Raw genomic sequence first — 21,874 nt, forward strand, 5'->3', positions numbered from 1 at the left:
CTCCTCGGCACTGGCCCCGCCTGCATCAGCTCCTCGGCACTGGCCCCGCCTGCATCAGCTCCTCGGCACTGGCCCCGCATGCATCAGCTCCTCGGCACTGGCCCCGCCTGCATCAGCTCCTCGGCACTGGCCCCGCCTGCATCAGCTCCTCGGCACTGGCCCCGCCTGCATCAGCTCCTCGGCACTGGCCCCGCCTGCATCAGCTCCTCACAGGCCCCGCCTGCATCAGCTCCTCCTCACAGGCCCCGCCTACATCAGCTCCACATCTATCCATATTGTGTGTCAGACTATGCCCAGGTTCTCTATGGATGGGTCAGGCAGCGGTGTACATAGATAGGAAGAACCATAGCAAAGGTCAAAATGGTCACATTATTATGGTGCCAGGTTTTTCCACCCAGGACCGAAGGACTTCATTTTTGTTCCCCTGACCCTTGGGCCAACTCATTACACCTCTGTTTGCGCACCGTCCGTTTTCTCTGGAGTAGCGAATGCAGGGTTCTCGAATCATCCAGTAGCAAAGCGGATGGGACCAAAGAGGGTTGGGCCCCTCTCTCCATGGGCCCTATCTTCTATCCTGTAAGGCTTCTTCTCCTCCCTGTTGTCTCCTGTGTCTTGAGTCTTTTTTTCTCCTACATGATGTCTTCTATCCTGTAGTATAAGGAAAAGAGCAGTATGGTATCGGGCATCGGCGCCAGGCTCAGGAGGACAAGGAACGAGGCCAAGTGAGTTTGATCAAGGAGATCTTTAATTCAAAGGACGACGCGTTTCTGGACCGGACTGGTCCCTTCGTCAGGTCAGTTAACCTGGTTGACGAGCTGGCACCTGCATTAGATAACACCATTGCCGCAGTGTCTTTTTTAGGACTCCCCTCAGAACTCACTATGCCCCCGGTCACTCCAAGTTCCCACTCACGGGACATTCTCTTACCCCTGTTGAAAAGCCCAAAATCCCAGACTATCACTGTGTTCTTTCCAAAAATTCAGAAAGCTTCATCCAAACGAAAATTAGAAGCAGATTTAAAGGGGGTAGACACAAGCTTCCCCCTTCTCCCAAAAAACACATAGTAAAACATTTTAATTTATCTAAATCCATTTTAAATGAAGATGAAATTAGTTTATTATCTAAAGGTCTCTCTTTTCTCTTTTTGCCCGACATCCCTTCCTGATGGCTTTGAAATTTTTATGGATCTTAATAGATTCATGCGCAAATTAATCTACTACTCTGCCTATTCCTTATACACCATTCAACCCCCACGCCTATCAGAGTGGATGTATATCCTAAATCCACCTTTTTATCCCCTCCATCATCAGGGACCAGCCCTGGAAACATTTTTTAACTTCGTTAGTAATGATTTTAAAACAATTGGACATCGGATTGTTTTTACAGATAACCTCACTAAATCCGAACGGAGATCTTTAAAAGGCTTACAGAGAAATCACCAAATTGTCATACGCTCGGCGGACAAGGGGGGTGGCATTACTATAAAGATGGCATTGCCTATACAAGCGAGGCTTAGAGACTGTTGTCAGACACCATGTTTTACGAGAGGTTACAGTCTAATCCCATCCCTCTATTCAAAATTGAATATAAATCTCTCATTGAAGCAGCATTTTTAGAAAATATTTTATGCAAAAAAAGAAAAATTGTTCCCTTTCCCACTGTCCCATTTTTGTATCATTTGCCGAAGATCCACAAGTCATTATTTAATCCTCCTGGTCGACCAATTATTTCAGGGATCGGGTCCCTAACTAGCAATTTATCACATTCTATTGATCGGCACCTTCAACCTTTCGTTGTTGAACTACCCTCATATTTAATAGATTCTACTCCTCTTATTAGAGAGCTGCAGGATTTACAATCTGTTTATGACCTGACTGATATTTGCTTTTTAACAGCTGACGTTTCGTCCCTATATACAAATATTCCGCATGACCTCGGTATACAAGCTGTCACTTCATTTATGGTTTCAGATCCTCGTTTCCCGAATAACCAGATTAACTTTTTTATAAATTTTATTGAATTCATTTTAACTCACAATGTTTTTACATTTGAGGGGTGTTTTTATAGACCGGTCAAGGGCTGTGCGATGGGGTCACGTTTTTGAAGATCTATATATCTATGGAGATCACGGTTACAAAGACGACAATATTATTTTTTACAAACGCTATATTGATGATCTGATCTTTGTCATCCAAGGAGATGCGCCCTTGGTCACTTCATTTATGAACCACCTAAATAATAATACTTTTGGACTTACTTTTACACGTGTATCTTCTGTCAGTAAAATAGATTTTCTCAACCTCACCATTGAGAAGAAAGGTCATTTGCTAACCACAAAAACTCATTTCAAAACCGTGGACGTAAACAGTTACTTGGATTTTAAGAGTGCTCACTATCCGCGATGGCTAAAAAACGTACCGTTTGGCCAGTTCAGGAGGATACGGAAAAACTGTTCCAGTGATATGGATTTCTCCAAAGAATGTGATCTCTTGAAAAAGAGGTTTAAGGAGAAAAATGTTCCTTTTAGTCTAATTAAGGAGCTGAATCTAGAGCAAGACACTTAACACAATCTGAATGTATAAACCCGTAGCCCATGGCACTAAAAAGACAAGTTCATGGACTATAGATGTCATTTTATTACCTCTTTCAATAAAGGCAGCAGAGTAATCACATCCACACTCCAAAAACATTGGCATATCCTCACAAATGATCCATTCATGAAAATGCTCCTTCCAGCCAAACCCCAAATCACCTACAGAAGAGCAAAAACTTGAAGGAATTTGATAGCACCTAGTAAATTGCACAATACCCAACTGAACCCCCTAAAAATGTTTATGGCTAAAAAAGGCTCTTTTCGTTGTGGCCATGTTTGATGCCTCTGTTGTTCGAGTATTGCCAATAAAAAGTTTGATTTTATTTCCATAGTAACCAAAGACATTTTCCTTATCAAAAGTTTTTTGAACTGTGGAAACGGTTACGTGATTTACTTACTGCAATGTACATGCAATCTGCAATACGTGGGTCGCACGACCCAAACCCAGGAACAGAATTAATAAGCACAGATTCAATGTAAGGAAGGGTTTTCTCAAGCAAAGGGTTTCTAGACACAAGTGTAACTTCGATGACATCACTGTTATTCCCATAGAAAGATCCCTGCAGATCTGTCTAATAGATTCACTAGATTAAAACAGAGGGAAAATGTCTGAATTTATAAACTGGGGACTTTGCACCCCAATGGTCTTAATGATATAATGGAGTCTGCATTGGATTAGCATTTTTCATAAACTTTATCATCTATTATTCTTTCTAATTTTTTATCGAAGTCCCATTTTGTTGCATTTCCCATTACTCTATCGAATTGTATATTTACTTACCTTTCTGTTGTTTTTCAATCCTGCCATTGCCTTTTCTTACTTCACGCGATTGTCCTCTCCTGCGTCATCTTGCGTTCCATGTTTGCTTTCTGGCTCCTCTCGGCCTCCGTAGTGTCTGCGGTTGCCTTGACTCAGACAACGCTCCTTCTTCTATTACCATTTCGCCCCGGTTTACAGCCTTCACCTTTCCAATGTTGGTGAGTCTTTCTCTCTTATTCTATATTCTAGATACATAAGCTGTTGTTTTCATGATTATATATGTCGTTTTTAATTAGTGCCTTTTGTCGTTTTGGTTTGCCGCAATTTTTATAACTATTAACAATTATCCTATGTCTATTTATTTATATTTTCCCTTTTACTATTTGCTTGTTAATGTCTGCATTTATATATTTTTTTGCGGTATCCACAACGTAACATTTGATCTTTGACCCGCCTCCATTTAGCGTTTTTTCGGTGCGCTGTCTGAATTAGTCCTATTAAATGTGCTGTCATGTCTCTCTCTCTCTCTCTATATCTATATCTATATCTATATCTATATCTATATAGATATAGATATATATACCTTTTGTCTATTTTATGTATTTTACTTGCCTGATGAAGACGCCGGTCTGGCGGTTAAACGCGTAGCATTTTTCTTATCATCTTTCTTATCATTTTACCTTCCAATAAACATGAACTTGGATTCATTTCATTACTAAGCAGCGCCATTGTGGTGCCTCTTTTCCCTTGTTCCACTTTACTCTGTCTTGTGAGTCTTTTCTCCTGCATGATGTCTTCTATCCTGTAAGGCTCCTTCTCTTCCCTGATGTCTCCTCTGTCCTCTATCCTGTAAGGCTCCTTCTCTTCCCTGGTGTCTCCTCTGTCTTCTATCCTATAGGGATCCTTCTCTTCCCTGGTGTCTCCTCTGTCCTCTATCCTGGGAGGCTCCTTCTCTTCCCTGGTGTCTCCTCTATCTTCTATCCTATAGGGAGCCTTCTCTTCCCTGGTGTCTCCTCTGTCCTCTATCCTGTAAGGCTCCTTCTCTTCCCTGGTGTCTCCTCTGTCCTCTGTCCTGTAAGGCTCCTTCTCTTCCCTGGTGTCTCCTCTGTCCTCTGTCCTGTAAGGCTCCTTCTCTTCCCTGGTGTCTCCTCTGTCCTCTGTCCTGTAAGGCTCCTTCTCTTCCCTGGTGTCTCCTCTGTCCTCTATCCTGTAAGGCTCCTTCTCTTCCCTGGTGTCTCCTCTGTCCTCTATCCTGTAAGGCTCCTTCTCTTCCCTGGTGTCTTCTCTGTCTTCTATCCTATAGAGATCCTTCTCTTCCCTGGTGTCTCCTCTGTCCTCTATCCTGGGAGGCTCCTTCTCTTCCTTGATGTCCTTTTCTCCTCTGTCTTGTGAGTATTTTCTCCTGCATGATGTCCTCTATCCTGGGAGGCTTCTTCTATTCCCTGGTGTCTCCTCTATCCTGGGAGGATCCTTCTCTTCCCTGGTGTCTCCTCTGTCCTCTATCCTGGGAGGCTTCTTCTTCTCTTCCCTGGTGTCTCCTCTGTCCTCTATCCTGGGAGGCTCCTTCTCTTCCCTGGTGTCTCCTCTGTCCTCTATCCTGGGAGGCTTCTCTTCCCTGGTGTGTCCTCTGTCCTGTAAGGCTCCTTCTCTTCCCTGGTGTCTCCTCTATCCTGGGAGGCTCCTTCTCTTCCCTGGTGTCTCCTCTGTCCTCTATCCTGGGAGGCTCCTTCTCTTCCCTGGTGTCTCCTCTGTCCTCTATCCTGAGAGGCTTCTTCTCCTCTTCCCTGGTGCCTCCTCTGTCCTCTATCCTGGGAGGCTCCTTCACTTCCCTGGTGTCTCCTCTGTCCTCTATCCTGGGAGGCTCCTTCTCTTCCCTGATTTCTCCTCTGTCCTCTATCCTGGGAGGCTCCTTCTCTTCCCTGGTGTCTCCTCTATCCTGGGAGGCTCCTTCTCTTCCCTGGTGTCTCCTCTGTCCTCTATCCTGGGAGGCTCCTTCTCTTCCCTGGTGTCTCCTCTGTCCTCTATCCTGGGAGGCTCCTTCTCTTCCCTGGTATCTCCTCTGTCTATCCTGGGAGGCTCCTTCTCTTCCCTGGTGTCTCCTCTGTCCTCTATCCTGGGAGGCTCCTTCTCTTCCCTGGTGTCTCCTCTGTCCTCTATCCTGAGAGGCTTCTTCTCCTCTTCCCTGGTGTCTCCTCTGTCCTCTATCCTGGGAGGCTCCTTCACTTCCCTGGTGTCTCCTCTGTCCTCTATCCTGGGAGGCTCCTTCTCTTCCCTGATTTCTCCTCTGTCCTCTATCCTGGGAGGCTCCTTCTCTTCCCTGGTGTCTCCTCTATCCTGGGAGGCTCCTTCTCTTCCCTGGTGTCTCCTCTGTCCTCTATCCTGGGAGGCTCCTTCTCTTCCCTGGTATCTCCTCTGTCTATCCTGGGAGGCTCCTTCTCTTCCCTGGTGTCTCCTCTGTCCTCTATCCTGGGAGGCTTCTTCTCTTCCCTGGTGTCTCCTCTGTCCTCTATCCTGGGAGGCTCCTTCTCTTCCCTGGTGTCTCCTCTGTCCTCTATCATGGGAGGCTCCTTCAATTCCCTGGTGTCTCCTCTATCCTGGGAGGCTCCTTCTCTTCCCTGGTGTCTCCTCTGTCCTCTATCCTGGGAGGCTCCTTCTCTTCCCTGGTGTCTCCTCTGTCCTCTATCCTGAGAGGCTTCTTCTCCTCTTCCCTGGTATCTCCTCTGTCCTCTATCCTGGGAGGCTCCTTCCCTGGTATCTCCTCTGTCTATCCTGGGAGGCTCCTTCTCTTCCCTGGTGTCTCCTCTGTCCTCTATCCTGGGAGGCTTCTTCTCTTCCCTGGTGTCTCCTCTGTCCTCTATCCTGGGAGGCTCCTTCAATTCCCTGGTGTCTCCTCTATCCTGGGAGGCTCCTTCTCTTACCTGGTATCTCCTCTGTCCTCTATCCTGGGAGGCTCCTTCTCTTCCCTGGTGTCTCCTCTGTCCTCTATCCTGAGAGGCTTCTTCTCCTCTTCCCTGGTTTCTCCTCTGTCCTCTATCCTGGGAGGCTCCTTCTCTTCCCTGGTATCTACTCTGTCCTCTATCCTGGGAGGCTCCTTCTCTTCCCTGGTGTCTCCTCTGTCCTCTATCCTGGGAGGCTCCTTCTCTTCCCTGGTGTCTCCTCTGTCTTCTATCCTATAGGGATCCTTCTCTTCCCTGGTGTCTCCTCTGTCCTCTATCCTGGGAGGCTCCTTCTCTTCCCTGGTGTCTCCTCTGTCTTCTATCCTATAGGGCTCCTTCTCTTCCCTGGTGTCTCCTCTGTCTTCTATCCTATAGGGCTCCTTCTCTTCCCTGGTGTCTCCTCTGTCCTCCATCCTGGGAGGCTCCTTCTCTTCCCTGGTGTCTCCTCTGTCTTCTATCCTATAGGGATCCTTCTCTTCCCTGGTGTCTCCTCTGTCTTCTATCCTGTAAGGCTACTTCTCTTCCCTGGTGTCTCCTCTGTCTTCTATCCTATAGGGCTCCTTCTCTTCCCTGGTGTCTCCTCTGTCCTCCATCCTGGGAGGCTCCTTCTCTTCCCTGGTGTCTCCTCTGTCTTCTATCCTATAGGGATCCTTCTCTTCCCTGGTGTCTCCTCTGTCCTCTATCCTGGGAGGCTCCTTCTCTTCCCTGGTGTCTCCTCTGTCCTCTATCCTGGGAGGCTCCTTCTCTTCCCTGGTGTCTCCTCTGTCCTCCATCCTGGGAGGCTCCTTCTCTTCCCTGGTGTCTCCTCTGTCTTCTATCCTATAGGGATCCTTCTCTTCCCTGGTGTCTCCTCTGTCTTCTATCCTGTAAGGCTCCTTCTCTTCCCTGGTGTCTCCTCTGTCCTCCATCCTGGGAGGCTCCTTCTCTTCCCTGGTGTCGCTTATGGTCTCACCGCTTTTGCTTTCATTGCTGAGTTGTTTGGTGACAAGTTGTTAGATTAATTAGGGAAGTTATTTAGTCAAAACAGGGAATGAGTCATAGAGAAAAATTCAGCTTATTTACAAGACAATGACAGAACAAAAATGCTGATGAGCAATGAGTTGTAGCCAAAGACACATTGCAGCGTGTATATGAGGTTAGTGTTCTTTAATTGTGGATGGGGTTCAGGAGGGCAGCGGCTTTAAACACAAGCAGGTTTATAGCGGACAAGGCTTGGAAACACTTCTGATAGATCGAAAGTAAGGCCTCCGGGGGATGGGTTCAGGGACTGAATCAGGGGTAAGAATAAGGGTGATGGTCATTAATTCTAGGGCCACTGGTTATCATGGCTGCTTTCTGATGTTCTCACTTGTATGAGATACTAAAACCCAAAAAACAACAACAACTCCCAAGGCCCCTAATCAACACACCTGTTCCATGGGGCTTCTAGCATGAGATGAAAGCCTATATAAGAGCAGAATAAGCATCGCACACCATGTAATAAAGTATAAAATTGTATTAGGGGACTCCATAGCCCCTTTACGTGTAGCATGTTATGGAAGGAAGTAAAACGTTCCACTGTGATGTTCTGTTTGTTCAGGAAACCCATGTTCATAAATATAAAACCCCGTCATTTAATCACAAGGCGTTCCCTCATATTTATATGACTTCTAGCGCAGCTACATGGAAGGGTGTTCTTATTGACATACGGAATACGGTAGCCTTCAAGTTTCACGCACTTATAACGGATCCTCAGGGTAGATATATAGGATTCATTTGCGAGATTAATATTACATACACTTTCTTCAATGTGTATTTCTCAAACAAAAGACACTGCGAGTTGTGGGCTGCTATAGTCTCTGAAATGGATGCAGTAAGTATCGGCCTGCCGGTTATTGGGGGAGGTTTTAATGCATCACTTGACCCAGACGTCGATTCTACCGATATAGGACGGCATACTAATCCTTCGCTGCGTCTATTCCAGACCAGGGCTTTTATGATATATGAAGGTGCCAACATGGTAGTGAGAGGGATTATTTCTTTTTTTCCTCTCCCTGTAAGTACATAGTTTGTACGGTTGACACATGTCCATTAAGTTCAACCAAGGGATGGGAAAGGGGAAGTAAAAAATTTCTACACATAGGAGCTAATATTTTTTTGTTCTAGGAAATGATCTTTGCCTTTTTTGCATCGTCTCCTGTCCCTGCTGTGACGGCTCCTGCGGTGACTATTCCATAGATTCACCGCTCTCACAGTAAAGAAGACTTGTCGCCTCTGCAGGTTGAACCTTTTTTTCTCCAGACGGAGGGAGTGCCCCCTTGTTTTTTGAGGGGGTTTTACAAGAAACAGGATTTCACCATATTTTTTGTATGTAATTCTTACTCGAGAATTGATTTATTTCTCCTAAATAAGCTAGCACTCCTACAGACTGGTACTGCCAACAGTGGAACAGTCACGTGGCCGGACCACGCTCTGATTCTTATTACATTACCAGAACAATTCTCCTCTCCCTCTCAGTGGAAATTAAACGACTACATTCTGGGTCACCCTGAATATGCTGCTAAAAACAAATTAGCATAAATCTAAAATTGTTTATAACTTGCTAAAAAAAATGATAGTTTTTCAAAATAAAAACCACTGTTGTTCTCTACATTACAGCGCCGATCAGATTATGTAGGAGACGGGACACTTATAATGTGGTGATAGCCTCTTTATTACTAGGACCACTGTTATCTACATTACAGCGCTGATCACATTATGTAGGATACAGGACACTTATAATGTGGTGACAGCCTCTTTATTACTAGGACCACTGTTCTCTACATTACAGCGCCGATCAGATTATGTAGGAGACAGGACACTTATAATCTGGAAATTAGACGACTTGGATGACCATCCAAGTCGTCTAATTTTCTGTCTCATCGTGCAGCGCCGATGGTCCTATTTTTATATATTTTTACAAATATTTTCGGGACAACAAACCTCATTTGTTGTGATTTGGACTTGGCAGCAGCAGTTTCATTACCACCACTACCCTTGTGTCCTTGGGCCAGGTGAGCGTTTTCTCAAATAAGATTGCTCCTCTGCCCCATCCTGCTTTTACTTTGCACTATGTGGCGCCGTGTCTCTTTTTATTTCCAATTTTAGTTTACTTATAATCTGGGGACAGCCTCTTTAAACACTTCTCTGGTATTATATCCCATTATTTGTCAGATAGTTTTAACAAAGCCGCTGTAGGAGGCAATTTCCCATCTGAGATGTTAACAGCAACTATAGTTATGCTTCCTAAACCTGGGAAAGACCCTAGAACTCCAGCCAATTTCAGGCCAATCTCACTCCTCAATATGGATCTCAAACTCTACGCTAAGGTAAGGTTTTAGCTCTAAGATTAGTACATGTTTTCCCAAAGTTAATTAATCCTGAGCAGGTGGGATTCGTGTCCGGTAGACCGTCAGCAGATGGCACTCGACGTTTTATTGATCTCATACAATCAGTGGAACTCTCTTGGACGCCTTCTCTGCTCCTCGCATTGGATGCGGAGAAGGCGTTTGACAGGGTTTACTGGGGGCAAATTCGAGTTTCAAGGGTTGATCAAATCTACTATTCTCACGCGATACTCCAATCCCTCTGCTAAGGTACTCGCCTGGTTTTTTGTCTGACGCATTTGACGTCACTAATGGCACTAGACAGGGGTGTCCCCTATCAGACATTATTTTTGCTTTAGTAATGGAACCACTCGCAGAGCACATTAGATCGAACTGTAATAGTCATGGTATTTCGATGTTGCATGTTATAGGATTATATGCAGATGATGTAATAGTTTCAATAACTAACCCCAGTGTATCTCTTCCAGAAACTCCGCACAGCATTAACAGCTTCAGTAATGGATCTTATAAGATTAAGCCGACTAAATCTCAAATTTTGAATATAGGGCTAAACCCATTGACCAAGTCCACATTAGAAGCTCGCTTCCCGTATCTCTGGCAGGACAAACAAATCACTTATTTGGTGATTACTTTATGTCCTAGCAAAGACCTGTTTGCATGTAATTACACACCGTTATTGTTTAAAACTTCATAGGTAATCCAAAAATTTGACGAGCCTTTATTCACTTGGGCTACTGGAATAGTCATTGTTAAAAATAATGCTATTGCCTTGTGTACTTGATGTATTCCGAACTGTGATTGTACCTGTCCCTAGTTCATATTTTTTAAAGTTGCAAAGAATTTTGACGGATTTCATATGGGCGTAAACCCAGAATCCATTTTGCAACCATGACTAGACCTTGGACCAGGTGGTATGGGTGTTCCAGACTTGAAAAAATATTATATGGCAGCCGTGTTGGCCCAAACTAAATTTTGGTGGAATTTTTCTCCTGGTGAAAGATGGTCGGAAATTGAATGCTCAACCCTGGGCTACCCGTTGATTGAACTGTTCGGTTCCTCTAAACCCACCCCGTGTAAAGTCCGTCCAAATGACTTTGTATAACCGCCTCCATCTCAGCATGGCGACTGTGTCCTGTGAGTGTTCATACACTTGATTCAACTAAATTAGGTGAATTACCTCAGCATTTTTTGAACACATTTATCCCTGAAATAGATTTAAGAAATTGGATTGTAGTTAATTTGAATAAAATTGGGCATCTCTATTCTGGCGCCTTCATGAATACTTATGAGTCTATTTCTCGTACTTGCTCTCTCCCTGCAAGAGACTTTTATACATTTCTTCAGATACGTCATGTCTTACATAAGGTGTCAATTGATTTGCAGGTTTTTCCAACAGTTATATATAAAAAAAAAATCTTCATCCAACCCTAATGTATGTGGGATCTCCTTGATTTATAAGCTACTACTACAACCGAATATTATAACGAAACCCTCCTATATTCTCAAATGGGAACCAGGTCTTCATATAACTCTCAGTATGGAGGATTGCTATAATACTATTAAGGGAGTAAAAAGTATATCCAAAGGTGCAACTCACTGGGAAACCTCATTTAAGATTATGCTACGTTGGTCTCTTACCCCTGTTTGTATAGCGAGGTTGAACCCATCCTACCCACATTTTTGCTGGAGAGGCTGAGGATCCATTGGCACATACCTGGTTGGTGGGACTGACCTCGAGTGGAGGCCTTTTGGCAAGCTACAGCTGCTCTTATTAAACAAGTAACTGGGTCAGATGTCCATCTACCACCTCCATTAGCCCTGTGCTTTTTGGGATTACCTGTTTTACCCCCTTGCTTCTACGTACAGTGACTGGCCACATCATGTTTGCTGCTAGGTCTATGATTGCAAAAACCTGGAAATCAGGTTCTCCCTTAACCACTAGCGAGCTCTGCCGGACTGTACAAGTTGCTTATAGTATGGAAAGAATTCTAGCCATAAATGCCAGCTCCATTTTAAAGTTGGATGTGACATGGGAGGTCTGCAGCACCTATTGATCGAAAAGACGTCCCTTTATTTGAACCGCTTCCTCTTTTTAGATATTGAGGGTCTCTCGTGAATGGATCTCCATTGGTCCAAGGTCTCTGATGTTGTTCTTCAATTTACATATTTTGATACGAAGATGCGTTTCAATATAGCATATGCTCACAATTACCACCACCTGAGCAATGTTTTTGTTTTTATGTGTTTTATGTTCACATTTTGCTTACTTTTATGCATGTGTGTTCAGTACCTATATGTCATCGTTGTAAATTTGGGTTCCTGCGTCAGCCTCAACATCTGTTGAATATGCACATCATATTGTTTTGTGCTATTTCTAAGTTGGGAAAAACTAATAAAAATCTAAATTAAAAAAAAAGTATAAAAATGTAAGTTTTATTATTCAATAGTTTAAAAGCAATACAGACAAATCCATAATCCTACAAGAAGGAGTCACCCAGTTATTGACCAGACCCAGCGCAGCCACACACGCTGCTAGAGAGTAGAAACCTGTATAAAAGGGACACAGCGAGCAGCAAATAGTAGGGACCACTGCCGGGATAGTAATCTGCAGACCCCCGACAGGGTGACGTTCATAAGGAGACGGTATTTATTGTAGATGAACCTACACAGAAGGTCGCCATTGCATAGAAATGATTGCGTACCCACACGTGCTGTTTGAATGGCCGGTGCGCGTGTTTCAGCGTATAAAGCCTTCGCCGGGGTGGTGAGTGGATAACATGGCGGTGTTTAAATACCGCTACCAGGGAGTGCAGAATATCATAAACCGCAAGATCCAATCAGCGGTAACTAGAGAGAACTGTACTATACCACGTCCTGGAGAGTCATGACCACTGCCGCACAGCAGGCATACATCGGCGCCACATTTGACGCAAACGCGGTGGCCTGTCCCCCCAGAATACGGGGCGGGGAGTCATGTGACATCAGACGCCGGCTCCCAGCGCCACAACACAGACACCCAATCCAAGGCAGGAGGCAGCGGCCAACGCGCACAGCACAGACGAGACATGCAAGACACGAGGAATTACAAACAGAGCCCACTATGTGCAGCTAGAGGAGGATATACAAAAAGTGCATTTGTCCTGGCTAAAAATGCCAAAACGAAGATCATTGCAATTGGGCTTATGGTATAAATTAAATTGTATTTTATACTATGAGCGCAATGACGATGATTTGTCAGTATTAGAAGTATTTAAACACCGCCATGTTATCCACTCCCCACCCCCTGTCGAAGGATTTATACGCTGAAACGCACGCCGGGAGGACACCAGTCGGCCATTCAAACCGCACGTATGGGTAAGGAATCATTTATATGCAATGGCGACCTCTTCTGTGTAGATTCCTCTACAATAAATACTGTCTCCTTATTATCATTATCCGGTCTGGGGTCTGCAGATTTGTAACAACTGGCAGGTATGTGGACCCACTCGCCACTCCGCCATAACAGAACAGCTACTGGTCAACAGAGTCTGTGAGGTCCGTAATGATAAAGTACCTGAAAGGTCAGAAGTGGGTATATGCCAGACAGTTAGGGGGAAGCGGGACTGGGCCGGATAATGAATTTTGGCTAGGACCCCGGACTGGAGTAGTGCAGTCGTCTCGGATACTGGACTTGGCTAGGATACCGGACACAGATGGTGAAGTAGCCTCGGACACTCGACTTAGGCACTAGAACTAAACACAGATACGGGAAACAGGATTCCGGATACAGCTAAGGAATATTTGCAAGACAAACATAGGGAAGACACAACATTGCTCAGTCAAGATGGAAGTAGGCAGAGTGCTTTTTAAAGTCCTGGGTGTGTAGTGATTGGACAGAGGGACTAAGTTGCAGGGGCACTCGCTGTTCCCTTTAAGACCGGGGCAGAGCGCACGCACCCTAGGAGTAACAGCAGGAGGTGAGAGCAGTGTGTGCCGGCGTCTCTGGAGGAGGAGACGCCGGCAAGTCCTGAGAGACCTGCAGCTGCCGGTAAGCGGAAAATGCCGGCGGTCAGCGACCGCGGGCATTACAATATTACTATTACATCCCGGCAGTGGTCCCTACTATTTGCTTCCCGCTATGAACCGCGGACATTGTTCTGCTCTTTCTAGCAGCTTGTTTGGCTGTTCATTACATGGCGGGTGATGCTTGCTCTGTTCTGACATAGGTTTTGATGTATGAGATACTAGTTCTGCCCACACATTTGTTGGAGTTCCTGTTATCACATCCCTGGTACTGGAACCTCTTATTTCTACACGTCCGCTTATGCCAGCTGCTGAGTCTTGGGCATGTGTGGGAATATGTTGTAGAAATAACCGTAATAAAGAGACATATAATCCACACGCCAACACTTTAGCAGACTTACTAGCACTTGGTAAGGACATTGGGGTGCTACGGGCCAACGTCCACTCACTGTTCCTTTATCTCTTGTAGGTGGTGAATGAAGAGGAGTCTCCCTCTCCCATCTATGCCAACTTGGAAGACTTGTATAGAGATGAGGCCAGGCAGAGAACGTCCTCTCAGCAGCGAGGCTCCACCAGCACCATAGACGACTGGGAGACCCACACCGATAAGGAGAGTGGACAACTGTTCTACTACAACTGTGTTACCGGGGAGACCACTTGGGATTGTCCTTTTGACCAAGCAGAGGAGACACTTCAGTCACCCGTCTCTCCAACCTCCCTGAGCTCTCTGCTTGGAGAAGTAGAGTGGGAGAAACATTTTGATGAATCCAGTGCTCAGTTCTACTTCTACAATTCAGTGACCGGAGAGACATCCTGGGACCTGCCTCCCGAGAGCGAGCTGCATCTTCTTGGGGTGAAGCCAATGTTTTCCCCTTATGGATCAGTGGACAGGAGGGTTGGTATATTAGTGTCCCCCCCCCCCCTACACCACCAATGCCATCCTGCAGGTGAAGTAGCCTTTATCTGCAGAACACGCATTATGGCTCATTTATTGTCTGGAGTCCAAAGCTTTTCACCTACATCATAGATTTAGTCAGAGAAAAGAGTTTCAGAAGACACAATCAATATCTGTAACGTCTGAGCTCGTCGTGCAGGGGATAGAGGGGTCCCCTATAACTGAACCTTCACTCCCTCCTGTACTTGGATTGAGCCTGATGATTAGCCGGATTGATCGCTCCCCTGTCATTTGCCTGATTTTTTTGGGGGGCTCTTGTTGTGATAAGTATAATCTCCCATGATAATTACTAGTTCCCCATTATGATATTTCTGGAACTTGACTCACATGTACTGCAAGGCTTTAACCTGTAACCTCAGCTGCTCATAAACCTACGTCTTCTGTTTAACTCTCTGTAACATGCTGACATGGAGACAGGAAGGTAGATCATTGACTCCTTTTGTCTCCACAGCCCCCTACCCCAGAAGCCGACTACCCTGCATACTCTCCCGACAACATAGACGTTTACCCAGAAGCTGATTATCATGGAAATTATATGCCCCCTCCCCCTCAGCAAGCCCTAGCAGATGGTCAGTACTCAGGCTGGTCCTGTCAGATTAAGGATGGACAGAAACTTTACATCAACAGCAACAATGGGGAAACGGTGAGTACCGGGCCCAAACCACCACTTCTGCTGCGACCACGGCCTGCGGATCAGTGCATACAGTGCAAGCTATGGAGTGCACTAGGAGTCCAGATCCACGTCCAAGTGGGCACAATGGTGACCATGCTCTGAAGAAGGCCAAAGGTCTTCAGCTGTAGTTTATGATGGGCTAAGCTCCTCAGCAAGTTTGAACGAAACATCACTTGACAATATGTTATGGGCTAGAGTTCCCCCTGTGCATTAGAGAAACATTGCGCCTTCTCATTGCAGTGGCTGCAGTCTCAGGACCAGCATGGGAAGACCTATTTCTACACCCCAGATGGCTCCATCTCGCAGTGGAAGCTGCCGCAGGTCAGTGAGCAGCTTACAACCCTATCACACCTTATCTATGCTCCTCAAATCTTTCATCAATCTGGTCCATACTCTACGCCCAGTTCTCAACTCCTATCCCCCATCACACCGAGGCCCATGCTCCTCACATCCCCATCACACCAAGGCCCATGCTCCTCGCATCCCCCATCACACCGAGGCCCATGCTCCTTGCATCCCCCATCACACCGAGGCCCATGCTCCTCGCATCCCCCATCACACCGAGGCCCATGCTCCTTGCATCCCCCATCACACCGAGGCCCATGCTCCTCGCATCCCCATCACACCGAGGCCCATCCTCCTCACATCCTCATCACACCGAGGCCCATGCTCCTCGCATCCCCCATCACACCGAGGCCCATGCTCCTCACATCCCCCATCACACCGAGGCCCATGCTCCTCGCATCCCCCATCACACCGAGGCCCATGCTCCTCGCATCCCCCATCACACCGAGGCCCATGCTCCTCGCATCCCCCATCACACCGAGGCCCATGCTCCTCGCACCCCCCATCACCCCATGTTCCTCAAATCCCCCATCACACCGAGGCCGATTCTCCCCACATCTCCCATCATCCCTGGCTCACACTCCTATCATCCATGGGCCACTGACATCTGTGATAACGACTGTAGAATATATCTTACTGCCTCTTTTTGCTACCCAAAGCTTGGCCCCCCAGAAATGCAGAGCGGGAGCAGTGACCTCAATCAGAATAGCAATGTCTTCACTAGCTGGCAGAACAATTTCACAGCCTTCTCTCTGCAGAAAGAGACAGAGGTAAGACCCCCTCATACCGTCTATGTGAACAAATCAACAATGTCTTCAGAGATGAGAAGATCTGATACTAAACCCTGAATGTTCCACCAGGTATTGAACATATGGCCCCCAAAATCTCTGGTGATTGTAATAATGGTTTAGGGTTATCCAGTATGTATTAAACTGTGTGAAGTGGTGGAGGAGGCAATCAGGGCATTCCCATGCTGCCCTCTAGTGGAGAGGCACAAACAATGGTGCAAACATATTGAGTAGAAGCATCCGTGCTGCGAGGAGAAAAGGCAGAGGCGAGTGGTGTCTGAGATGTGTCACGAGCAGGGAGAGTCCTGTGGCCAGGTCCTTACTGGGTGTAATGAGAGCATTCTGTGTAATTCGGGATCCCTTCTGTTGCGTGCTGGGATTCTAGATGAGGACGTGTTCTGTGTGGGCTCCGCGTCTTTTGCCTTCTGATCTGCTCCTTACTCTTGGATTTTTGTTGTTTTCTTCATTGCAGACAAAAGGCCTGGAGAAAGCCGGAGTTCTGCACAAGACCAAGATCGCGGAGAACGGGAGAAGGCTGCGGTGAGTGGCGGCTGCGCAATGCTTGGCGTTCCCTCTGTGTAGTTGACAAGTGTAGAATGAATGACCGGGGCTACAGCCGTGCTGGACGCTCATATACGCTGGGGGTGGGAACAACACAAACTCCTTCCATTATGAATAAAATGTGTCACTCAATGTCCGGATCACCTCCCTGTGTGACCGGGATCCCGGAGACGAGGGCTCTCAGAGGTTTCATGGTCTCGGGGGAATGTCTTATTTCTTATACAGGACCAACCACAACTAATGCTTCTCATGACGCTTCACACATGATGCTTCCACTTCAACCATTAAATTGAGGGTCTTGGGAATCTAAATAGAGACGTTTATGTCCATGTTGGAGGAACTTCTCAGAACCTCAGTGATGGTGGAGAGTACAGATCATCAGTCACACGTATATCTGCTCATCAGTTGTGATGTGACCAGGTCGGGGTCTTGTATAGCTCTATCTGGTAGACGACTATCGTTTCTGGATGTAGTAGTCCACAACAAGCTAAGGAGCAGCTGCCGCACAGTCTATCCGTGAAGGCCGGCAATGCACATTATGACAACAACTGTTAAAGTTTCTTCAAGTGCAGTGGCAAAAACGATGAAGGGTTATGAAGAGAGCTGCTCTGTTGAGATTTGCCACAGGAAAGGCCGACCAAGACCTGGCGTGCTGGCCACTACTGATGGGGAAACTTGTGTCCGACAAGGACCACAGGACATCTCTTTTGGTCTGAAGAGCTAAAATGAGGGTTTTTCTTCATTCCAACCTCCAGAGAAGGTGGAACTTGATGTCAGGATGTGGGGGTTCCAACCGTGAAGCTTGAGGTGTAATAGCGTGGAGGAGACTGGCTACTATATATTCTGCAGCAACATCCCATGTTGTGTTGGTGTAAGGGCATGTTCACACGATTAACAAAATACGTCTGAAAATACGAAGCTGTTTTCAAGGGAAAACAGTACCTGATTTTCAGACGTTATTTGAGCAACTCGCGTTAATCGCAGTGTTTTTTGCGCCATTCTCGCGGCTGTTTTTTTGGCCGTCTTTGGAGCTGTATTCAATAGAGTCTATGAGAAAACGGCTCCAAAAACGTCCCAAGAAGTGTCCTGCATATAACGTATATAAGTGTCCCGCATATAATGTATATAAGTGTCCAGCATGTAATGTATATAAGTGTCCCGCATATAATGTATATAAGTGTCCTGCATATAATGTATATAAGTGTCCCGCATGTAATGTATATAAGTGTCCCGCATATAATGTATATAAGTGTCCCGCATATAATGTATATAAGTGTCCCGCATATAATGTATATAAGTGTCCTGCATATAATGTATATAAGTGTCCCGCATATAATGTATATAAGTGTCCCGCATATAATGTATATAAGTGTCCTGCATATAATGTATATAAGTGTCCCGCATATAATGTATATAAGTGTCCCGCATATAATGTATATAAGTGTCCCGCATATAATGTATATAAGTGTCCCGCATATAATGTATATAAGTGTCCCGCATATAATGTATATAAGTGTCCCGCATATAATGTATATAAGTGTCCCGCATATAATGTATATAAGTGTCCGGCATATAATGTATATAAGTGTCCCGCATATAATGTATATAAGTGTCCCGCATATAATGTATATAAGTGTCCCGCATATAATGTATATAGGTGTCCCGCATATAATGTATATAAGTGTCCCGCATATAATGTATATAAGTGTCCCGCATGTAATGTATATAAGTGTCCCGCATGTAATGTATATAAGTGTCCCGCATATAATGTATATAAGTGTCCCGCATATAATGTATATAAGTGTCCCGCATATAATGTATATAAGTGTCCCGCATATAATGTATATAAGTGTCCCGCATATAATGTATATAAGTGTCCCGCATATAATGTATATAAGTGTCCCGCATATAATGTATATAAGTGTCCGGCATATAATGTATATAAGTGTCCCGCATATAATGTATATAAGTGTCCCGCATATAATGTATATAAGTGTCCCGCATATAATGTATATAGGTGTCCCGCATATAATGTATATAAGTGTCCCGCATATAATGTATATAAGTGTCCCGCATGTAATGTATATAAGTGTCCCGCATGTAATGTATATAAGTGTCCCGCATATAATGTATATAAGTGTCCCGTATATAATGTATATAAGTGTCCCGCATATAATGTATATAAGTGCCCTGCATATAATGTATATAAGTGTCCCGCATATAATGTATATAAGTGTCCTGCATATAACGTATATAAGTGTCCCGCATATAATGTATATAAGTGTCCCGCATATAATGTATATAAGTGTCCCGCATATAATGTATATAAGTGTCCCGCATATAATGTATATAAGTGTCCTGCATATAACGTATATAAGTGTCCCGCATATAATGTATATAAGTGTCCTGCATATAATGTATATAAGTGTCCCGCATATAACGTATATAAGTGTCCCGCATATAATGTATATAAGTGTCCCGCATATAATGTATAGAAGTGTCCCGCATGTAATGTATATAAGTGTCCCGCATGTAATGTATATAAGTGTCCCGCATATAATGTATAGAAGCGTCCCGCATATAATGTATATAAGTGTCCCGCATGTAATGTATATAAGTGTCCCGCATATAATGTATAGAAGCGTCCCGCATGTAATGTATATAAGTGTCCCGCATGTAATGTATATAAGTGTCTTGCATATAATGTATATAAGTGTCCCGCATATAATGTATATAAGTGTCCCGCATATAATGTATATAAGTGTCCCGCATATAATGTATATAAGTGTCCCGCATATAATGTATATAAGTGTCCCGCATGTAATGTATATAAGTGTCCCGCATGTAATGTATATAAGTGTCCCGCATGTAATGTATATAAGTGTCCCGCATGTAATGTATATAAGTGTCCCGCATGTAATGTATATAAGTGTCCCGCATATAATGTATAGAAGTGTCCCGCATATAATGTATATAAGTGTCCCGCATATAATGTATATAAGTGTCCCGCATATAATGTATATAAGTGTCCCGCATATAATGTATATAAGTGTCCCGCATATAATGTATATAAGTGTCCCGCATATAATGTATAGAAGTGTCCCGCATATAATGTATATAAGTGTCCCGCATGTAATGTATAGAAGTGTCCCGCATGTAATGTATAGAAGTGTCCCGCATGTAATGTATATAAGTGTCCCGCATATATTGTATATAAGTGTCCCGCATATAATGTATATAAGTGTCCCGCATATAATGTATATAAGTGTCCCGCATGTAATGTATATAAGTGTCCCGCATGTAATGTATATAAGTGTCCCGCATGTAATGTATATAAGTGTCCCGCATGTAATGTATATAAGTGTCCCGCATGTAATGTATAGAAGTGTCCCGCATGTAATGTATAGAAGTGTCCCGCATGTAATGTATATAAGTGTCCCGCATGTAATGTATATAAGTGTCCCGCATGTAATGTATATAAGTGTCCCGCATGTAATGTATATAAGTGTCCCGCATATAATGTATATAAGTGTCCCGCATATAATGTATATAAGTGTCCCGCATATAATTTATATAAGTGTCCCGCATATAATGTATATAAGTGTCCCGCATATAATGTATATAAGTGTCCCGCATATAATGTATATAAGTGTCCCGCATGTAATGTATATAAGTGTCCCGCATGTAATGTATATAAGTGTCTTGCATATAATGTATATAAGTGTCCCGCATATAATGTATATAAGTGTCCCGCATGTAATGTATATAAGTGTCCCGCATGTAATGTATATAAGTGTCCCGCATGTAATGTATATAAGTGTCCCGCATGTAATGTATATAAGTGTCCCGCATGTAATGTATATAAGTGTCCCGCATGTAATGTATAGAAGCGTCCCGCATATAATGTATATAAGCGTCCCGCATGTAATGTATATAAGTGTCCCGCATGTAATGTATATAAGTGTCCCGCATGTAATGTATATAAGTGTCCCGCATGTAATGTATATAAGCGTCCCGCATGTAATGTATATAAGCGTCCCGCATGTAATGTATATAAGCGTCCCGCATGTAATGTATGTAAGCGTCCCGCATGTAATGTATGTAAGCGTCCCGCATGTAATGTATATAAGCGTCCCGCATGTAATGTATATAAGCGTCCCGCATGTAATGTATATAAGCGTCCCGCATGTAATGTATATAAGCGTCCCGCATGTAATGTATATAAGCGTCCCGCATGTAATGTATATAAGCGTCCCGCATATAATGTATATAAGCGTCCCGCATGTAATGTATATAAGTGTCCCGCATGTAATGTATATAAGCGTCCCGCATGTAATGTATATAAGCGTCCCGCATGTAATGTATGTAAGCGTCCCGCATGTAATGTATGTAAGCGTCCCGCATGTAATGTATATAAGCGTCCCGCATGTAATGTATATAAGCGTCCCGCATGTAATGTATATAAGCGTCCCGCATGTAATGTATATAAGCGTCCCGCATGTAATGTATATAAGCGTCCCGCATGTAATGTATATAAGCGTCCCGCATGTAATGTATATAAGCGTCCCGCATGTAATGTATATAAGTGTCCCGCATGTAATGTATATAAGTGTCCCGCATATAATGTATATAAGCGTCCCGCATGTAATGTATATAAGCGTCCCGCATATAATGTATATAAGCGTCCCGCATATAATGTATATAAGCGTCCCGCATATAATGTATATAAGTGTCCCGCATATAATGTATATAAGTGTCCTGCACTTCTTTTGACAGCGACGCGTAAAATGACAGCTCGTCTGCACAGAACATCGTAAGACCCATTGCAAGCAATGGGCAGATGTTTGCCGACGTATTGGAGCCGTCTTTTCAGGCGTAATTCGAGGCGTAAAACTC

The 21,874-nt window shown here is 44.5% G+C and overlaps 1 protein-coding gene across 4 annotated transcripts in view; it reads left to right on the top strand.

Annotated features, from left to right (window-relative positions):
- The window catches only part of LOC142658974 (rho GTPase-activating protein 27-like), an 81,605-nt gene that overhangs the window by 34,918 nt on the left and 24,813 nt on the right, over nucleotides 1-21,874 (top strand). For 3 of the 4 annotated variants that reach the window (XM_075834579.1, XM_075834580.1, XM_075834577.1), the window contains exons 3-7: nucleotides 14,126-14,551; nucleotides 15,063-15,254; nucleotides 15,525-15,605; nucleotides 16,289-16,399; nucleotides 16,890-16,957. In XM_075834579.1, coding sequence (XP_075690694.1) covers nucleotides 14,126-14,551; nucleotides 15,063-15,254; nucleotides 15,525-15,605; nucleotides 16,289-16,399; nucleotides 16,890-16,957 — 878 coding nt within the window. The remainder of the gene's footprint in view (nucleotides 1-14,125; nucleotides 14,552-15,062; nucleotides 15,255-15,524; nucleotides 15,606-16,288; nucleotides 16,400-16,889; nucleotides 16,958-21,874) is intronic. The other variant, XM_075834578.1, reaches the window with a different exon arrangement.

The sequence above is a fragment of the Rhinoderma darwinii genome, chromosome 8, assembly GCF_050947455.1.
Source record: "Rhinoderma darwinii isolate aRhiDar2 chromosome 8, aRhiDar2.hap1, whole genome shotgun sequence".
In the NCBI taxonomy this organism is placed as follows: Eukaryota; Metazoa; Chordata; class Amphibia; order Anura; family Rhinodermatidae; genus Rhinoderma; species Rhinoderma darwinii.